The sequence below is a fragment of the Strigops habroptila genome, chromosome 7 (assembly GCF_004027225.2).
Source record: "Strigops habroptila isolate Jane chromosome 7, bStrHab1.2.pri, whole genome shotgun sequence".
Lineage (NCBI taxonomy): Eukaryota > Metazoa > Chordata > Aves > Psittaciformes > Psittacidae > Strigops > Strigops habroptila.
In genome coordinates, this window is record NC_044283.2 from 39,518,754 (window position 1) to 39,525,737 (window position 6,984).

Below are 6,984 nucleotides of genomic sequence, written 5' to 3' on the forward strand. Positions count from 1 at the left end.
ACCACTCATGGGATTCCCGAATAATTTTTTTGTTTAGACTCTAATTGTTTTAATTTCCACTCAGTGAGAGTTCTTTGGATTTTCCAACACTGTGTGTAAACTCCTATTGGAGGGTATCCACATTCACAATGTGTCTACCATTTATCCTGGCATACCTTACACCTAAAACAAGCAAATGGATAACAATTGCAGTTCAAATCATTACACCTAATTCATATATCTAGAGTGCATATATTATTTACATCAACATATCTTCTATATTTAATATTGTGAGGTTGCATAAGTTTAGCAATTTCCTTCAACACACTTTGTACGCTTCCATATATAATAGAAAAAAAGAGAAATAATTATAGCAAATATAAACAGCAATACACACTTTATACCGAGAGGTAATGCGGTAAAATAATCGAATAAAGTCTTTATCATTACGTTATCTTTTCAGGGTTATCTTGGTGTCACCTGGAGTACTGATTACTTTCCAGTGGGGTCTCGTCACTGGGCCTTTAATGCGACTGGCATGAGTCCATCCACGCTCAGCAGTTCGGACAGCTGTTTCTGTTGTAAGCAAAACAAGATAAGGTCCCTCCCAATTGGGTTTTAGGGTTTCTTCCTTCCACACTTTAATCAATATCCAATCCCCAGGTTTAACATTATGAATTTTTAAGTCCAACGGGGGTCGTTGTACAATCAGTCCATGTTCCCAAAGCTTGTTACGATGTTCTGCTAATTGTGAAACATATTCATTAATCACACGGTCTCGAATTAAAACATTTGTTTGTGGACTTTCAATTCTATAAGACATTCCATACACCATTTCAAACGCTGATATTCCTACATCTGCTCGGGGTCTGGTTCTGAGAATTAATAGTGCCATGGGTAGGCACTTAATCCATGATAATTTGGTTTCTATCATTAATTTAGTCAAAATAGTTTTGATTTCTCCATTTATCCTTTCAACTTTTCCTGAACTTTGTGGATGCCATGGTGTATGGTATTCCCACTTAATCCCCAAGCTTTCAGCTAGATCTTTAACAATTTTTGACACAAAGTGTGTTCCTCTGTCCGAGTCGATTACTTCAGGTACTCCATATCGAGGTATAATGTGTTCAAGTAACACTTTAGTAACCTGGTTAGCAGTTGCCTTGGAGGTAGGAAAAGCCTCAACATAATGTGTTAAATGATCCACCATTACTAATAAATGTTTGTAACGCCCTACCCTGGGTAGTTCAGTAAAATCCACTTGTATGTGTGAGAAAGGTCTGTATGCTGGGGAACGTCCTCCAAGAGGTTTTTGTCTCATGTTGCTTCGATTAACCTTTTGACAGGTCTCGCAGGCTGCCGTGACTATCTTTGCTATGTTATATACGCCTATACTGGCAAACTGTTGATTGAAATGATCAACTAACGCCTGGGTTCCCCAGTGTGTTTTACTGTGTATTTTTGAAAATATCTCGAGTGCTATGCCCTTCGGCAAGACTTCCCTCCCATCTGGCAATATGTACTTACCATCTTGTTCCTTAGCTCCCATTTGTTCTAGTTTTTCCTTTTCTGCAGACTCAAAACTCAAATTTTTACTAACAGGTACTTGTTGCATAGTCAAAATCATATCATAATTGCCTGCCACTCGTTTTGCTTCTGTATCAGCTGCATTATTTCCCCTAATTTGATAACTTGTACCTCGCTGGTGTCCCTTTATATGTACAACTGCTATTTTATTCGGCATTTTCAATGCCCCCAGAACTCGCCGAATTAATTCCGGGTGTATCAGTTCTTTTCCCTGTGAGTTAACAAATCCTCTTTCCTCCCATATTTTTCCAAAAGTGTGTACTACTCCGAACGCATAGCGTGAGTCTGTATATATAGTTCCATCCTTTCCCTTCAGTGACACTAATGCTTTCCACAATGCATACAGCTCACAGGCTTGAGCCGACCAGCTGGCACTCAGGGGGCCTGATTCTACTGTCTTAAATTCTCCTTTTTCCGACTTAACGATGGCATATCCGGACAACCGTTTACCTTCCACTATTCGTGATGACCCATCTATAAATAATACTTCTCCACATTGTAGTTCTTCTTCTTCTAAGTCTGGCCTAATGCGTGTCTGCTGTTCAATTGTTTGAAAACAATTGTGCAATAGTTCATTACCTTCTCCTGGGTACAAAAATTCAGCGGGGTTAACTGCTCCAATAGTTTTCAAAGATAGTTTAGGGGATTCTATAAGTATTCCCTCATACTTTAATAATCGGCTATCTGTAAGCCATTTTTCTGCTTTTTGTTGTAACACTCCCCTGATGTTATGAGGCGCATATAAGACAACTTCTCCATTAAAGGTAATGCGATTCGTTTCCTCAAGTAATAAGGCAGCAGCAACAATGATTTGTAAACAACTCGGCCAACCCCTGCTCACAGGATCCAACAGCTTTGATAGGTATGCCACCGGTTTCTTTTGTCCGGCCCATTCCTGAGTTAATACTCCGAATGCCGTTCCTTCATGTATGTTAACAAATAAATGGAATGGCCGCTTTAAATCTGGTAGGCTTAAAACCGGTGCTTGACTTAGCTCCCTTTTGAGACTGACAAACTGCTCTTGATCCTGAGGGGTCCACTTGGGTATTTTGTCTTTAGACAGTTGTTCATATAAAAATTTAACTTTAAAGCTGTAGTTCTCTATCCATTGCCTACAATACCCAAATAGCCCTAATGCCTGCCGAATTTGCCTCTTAGTGACAGGCATAGGTAATTCCAGAATTCCTTTAATGCGCTCTGGATCCAATATCTTCTTGCCGTTAAACAAATAATGCCCCAAATATTTCACTTTTTCCTCCACAAATTGTAACTTTTCTTGTGATACTCGTAGTCCCTTTTGTGCAAGAAAGTTTAGGAGTCGAATGCTTTCTTTCCTTACATCCTCTTTATTATTCCCTGCTATGAGCAGATCATCTACATACTGTAACAGCACGTTTCCCGTTTGTACCTGGTATTCTTTTAAGAGCTCTTCCAGGGCCTGTCCAAACAGATTAGGGGACTCAGTGAACCCTTGGGGAAGCACAGTCCATCTCAATTGCTGTCTACGGCCTGTCTCTATGTCTTCCCATTCAAAGGCAAAATAATCACGGCATTCTTCTGCCAGTGGACAGGCCCAAAAGGCATCCTTTAAGTCAGCCACACTATACCAGGAGTTATGGGGTCCTAGCTTGCTTAGCAGTGTGTATGGATTTGCTACTACAGGGAATCGGGTGATAGTTCTTTTGTTTATTTCCCTTAAATCATGTACGAGTCGATATTTCCCATTTGGTTTCTTTACAGGCAGAATGGGGGTGTTAAAGGGTGACATACAAGGCTCTAAGATTCCTTGTGCTAACAATCGATCAATTTCTGGTTTTAATCCCCTCCGTCCTTCTAGGGATATGGGATATTGCCTTACCCTCACAGGTATGTGGGGTTCGGAAAGTTGGATTTTAATCGGTGGGATTTTCAGTCTACTAATTGTGTCCGGAGAGTACCAGACATCGGGGTTAATTTGTTTTTGATCATCCACGGTTAAAGGATAAGCAGACACTGTTAGCTCCTGATTTTTCACTTTAATTTCTAATTGCAATTCAACAATTAAATCTCGTCCTAACAGATTAAATTCTGCTTCAGGGACGAGCAAGAGTTCACCCATTCCAAATTTATTTTCAGTTTCGAATACCACATTTTTGATTTTGCTTACTTTAAAGGGTTCTCCTTTTGCCCCAATTACTTGTACCTTTTCAGGGGAAACTTTACATCCCTCAGGTATTTGCTTAATAGTTGATTTCTCAGCCCCAGTGTCTACTAAAAAGGTGAACTCTTGTTTATGGGGACCTATTTTTAATTTTATCAAGGGCTCATGATGACTCCGGTCCCCTAAGATATAGAGCCCCTGACTCTCCTATTCCGTTTTCAATATTCCCTCATCCCTGATCCTTTCTCTGCAATTCTTCTTTATATGTCCCTTCTTTCCACAGTAAAAACAACATCTCTGCTCCTTCTTTACTATTACGTTCCCTTGTTTCATTCCAGCAGATCTGTGTTCACCAGTTCGTCCTTTGCGATCCTCTCTGACCGCTGCTATCATCATTTTTACTTGTCGCTTGTTGCTCTCTTCTTCCCGCCTTACGTAGACTTTCTGAGCTTCCCTCAATAATTCATCCAACCCTCTATTCTGCCAGTCTTCTAACTTTTCAATCTTCTTTCTAATGTCTTCCCATGATTTTGCCACAAACTGAGTTTTGAGGAGCGCTTGCCCTAAAGGGTCGTCTGGATTTACCCCAGAGTACAGCTGAAGGGCTTTCCTCAGTCGTTCCAGCCACTCAGTAGGGCTTTCATCTTTCTTTTGCATTTCATTAAATGCTTTATTGATATTCTGGCCACGGGGTACTGCTTCTCTAATTCCCTGAATTACTATAGTTCTCAGGTCCTGCATATGAGTTCTATGCATCGGATCCTGATTATCCCAATTAGGTCTTTGAAGTGGCCATTTAATATCTGCTTGGGGTCCCTGGGCATGTTGAGCATCCCACAGTCTCATTCCTGCTCGTCTAATCATATCTCTTTCCTCGGTAGTAAATAATTGACCAAGGATAGATTGCATCTCATCCCAAGTATAAAGGTTTGGTCCCAAAAATTGATTTAATCTTTCTGCCACTCCCAGTGGGTCCTCAATTAAGTTTCCCATTTCGGTTCTTTTAAAATCTCGTAGGTCAGCCGAGTTTAGGGGTACGGAAATATATCCGATCACAGGTTGAGGTCCCCCCATGGGTATTTCCCTTAGGGGGTACATCTGAGCTGCCCCTTTTTGACTTCTAGTTACACGTCTAGGAAGAGGGGGAGACCCTTGTTCCGACTCCGGTGGGGGAGTGGGCGCTCTGGGGACTTCTGCGGGAGCAGGAGGAGGAATGTAAGGAGGGGGGGTTAGAAGGGTTTCGTCTAACTCTTCCTTCTTTTTCTTTTGTTTAGTTTTTATTTCATTCAGCGGATAAAGTCTAGCTCTCGGTCTTTCTAGCCACACTTCCGCATATTGACTCTCCTCCGGGTTAAGGGGATTTTTATTATTAACCCAGAGGTTTAATTGCTGTCTTACCCAATCTTCTTCTGACCCATAGACTGGCCAAAAGACATTTTTAGAAATCTTCTTCCCTCCCCATATCTTAGTACAATATTCTATCATTTTTTGCTTATCTTTCCCTAGGGTTCCAGGGAAATATCTCCAATTGTCTAAGATATATGCCAGAGGGGTATTTTTAGGTACAGTGTGTACCCTCCCCATGGGAGTCGAAGGCTTGCTGCCCTTCGCCCCCATCTTCTGGATTATCCACAAACACACACTCACTCGCTCCCCTTATTCCTGGCCCAGTCCCTCGCGGGAGGTGGAAAACGCAGTACTAAAGGGTCCACACTCGCTTGGTTCAGTATATCGAACCTCTCGTTCGTTATAATCCAGGATACCCAATCCCGCCCGAACGGCGAACCCGCGAACAATTTCGCAGTATACTTACGCGTCCTGCGTCTTCGTCCGGACTTCCGTGCACAGAATTTTATGGGATTTTACCGGTCCTTTTTTGCTCAATATCCTAGAATTTAGGTTCGTCGGTAAGGTTGGAGTGAGCTGTTGGTCGCGGGGCCGCGAAATGTCGCGGGGCGCCTCCCCGGAGGACCAAAGCCCACCGTTCCTTATCCGAGTCACGGCACCAGAAATTGTCATAAATTGTGACCACAACGGATCATAATCCAATTAAAATTTTATTAATTATAGCAAGTAGAATATGAGCAAAAACAGCGCTGGACGACAGGGGAGTCTGCGCTCCGCCACTGCCGTGCTGAGCAGTTCAAACAGTCCCTTTTTATACATCTTTACTTCCGTGTTCATGAAGTAGTGGAGGTACTCTGCGCATGCTTCAGTTGTTGTTAGGGGGTCGTTTTCTACCTCCTGGTGGTCGTTGAGGCCGAAGTAAGAAGTCTTTCTCCTTTATCCCATAGCTGACCCCTCATTCACATGTCCTTATCTGGGGTTGTTTGTCCTGTTTCTGTCGGTTCCTGGAAGTCTGGCAGTTATCTCGCGATTGTGGTTATCTTATCTTACTCAAGCAGTGTCCGAGTTTCTGTCGGTTTCTGGAAGTCTGGCGGTTATCTCGCGATTGTGGTTATCTTATCTTACTCAAGCAGTGTCCGAGTTTCTGTCTGCATAAGCGATTTCACATCTTTGTTGCCTAACCTTTACATTGAGCTTAACATAAATCTTAATAAACAATATCCTAGTCCATAGTTTCTCACAAGGTTGTCAGTAATAACCAAGTCATGCATGCTACTGTTTAATACATAGATATTTTAGGGACTGTCATCTCTGTCGTGGTTTGAGCCCAGCCGGTAACTCAGAACCACACAGCCGCTCGCTCACTCCTCCCCCCCCCCTTCTTCCTCCCCCCGCTCCCGGAGGGATGGAGAGGAGAATGGGAAGAATGCAACTCCCACGGGTTGAGATAAGAGCAGTCCCGCAACTAAGGTATAACACAAAACCACTACTGCTACCACCAATGATAATAACGATTAGTGAAATAACAAGGGGAGAGGATACAATTGCTCACCACCCGCCGACCGATACCCAGCCCGACCCGAGCAGTGATCTGGGCCTTCCGGGTAACTCCCCCCGGTTTATATACTGGGCATGACGTGCTGTGGTATGGAATACCCCTTTGGCTAGTTTGGGTCAGGTGTCCTGTCTCTGCTTCCGCCCGGCTTCCCCTCCTCCCTGGCAAAGCATGAGACTGAGAAAGTCCTTGGTTGGAATAAACATTACTTAGCAACAACTAAAAACATCGGTGTTATCAGCGTTGTTCCCAGGCTGAAAGTTAAAAAACACAGCACTGCACCAGCTACTAAGCAGGAGAAAAATGACTGCTATAGCTGAACCCAGGACAGTATCCACCCCTTATTCCATACCATTCACGTCATGCTCAGATCCCA

The 6,984-nt window shown here is 42.9% G+C and overlaps 1 protein-coding gene across 1 annotated transcript; it reads right to left on the reverse strand.

The window, feature by feature from the left end:
• Nucleotides 1-357: 357 nt before the first annotated feature.
• On the reverse strand, nucleotides 358-5,483 carry LOC115610714. The gene is made up of 2 exons (XM_030492649.1): nucleotides 4,511-5,483; nucleotides 358-3,913 (listed from the first exon to the last, which is right to left on the reverse strand). The coding sequence occupies exons 1-2, from the start codon at nucleotides 5,321-5,323 to the stop codon at nucleotides 431-433; spliced, it is 4,296 nt and encodes a 1,431-aa protein (XP_030348509.1). The 5' UTR covers nucleotides 5,324-5,483; the 3' UTR covers nucleotides 358-430.
• Nucleotides 5,484-6,984: the final 1,501 nt, after the last annotated feature.

Coding starts and splice junctions, on each gene's coding strand:
- LOC115610714 (XM_030492649.1), bottom strand. CDS start 5,323: ATGGGGGCGAAGGGCAGCAAGCCTTCGACTCCCATGGGGAGGGTACAC. Junction 3,914..4,510: donor ATGCCCAGGGACCCCAAGCA/GATATTAAATGG, acceptor AAAACGGAATAG/GAGAGTCAGGGGCTCTATAT.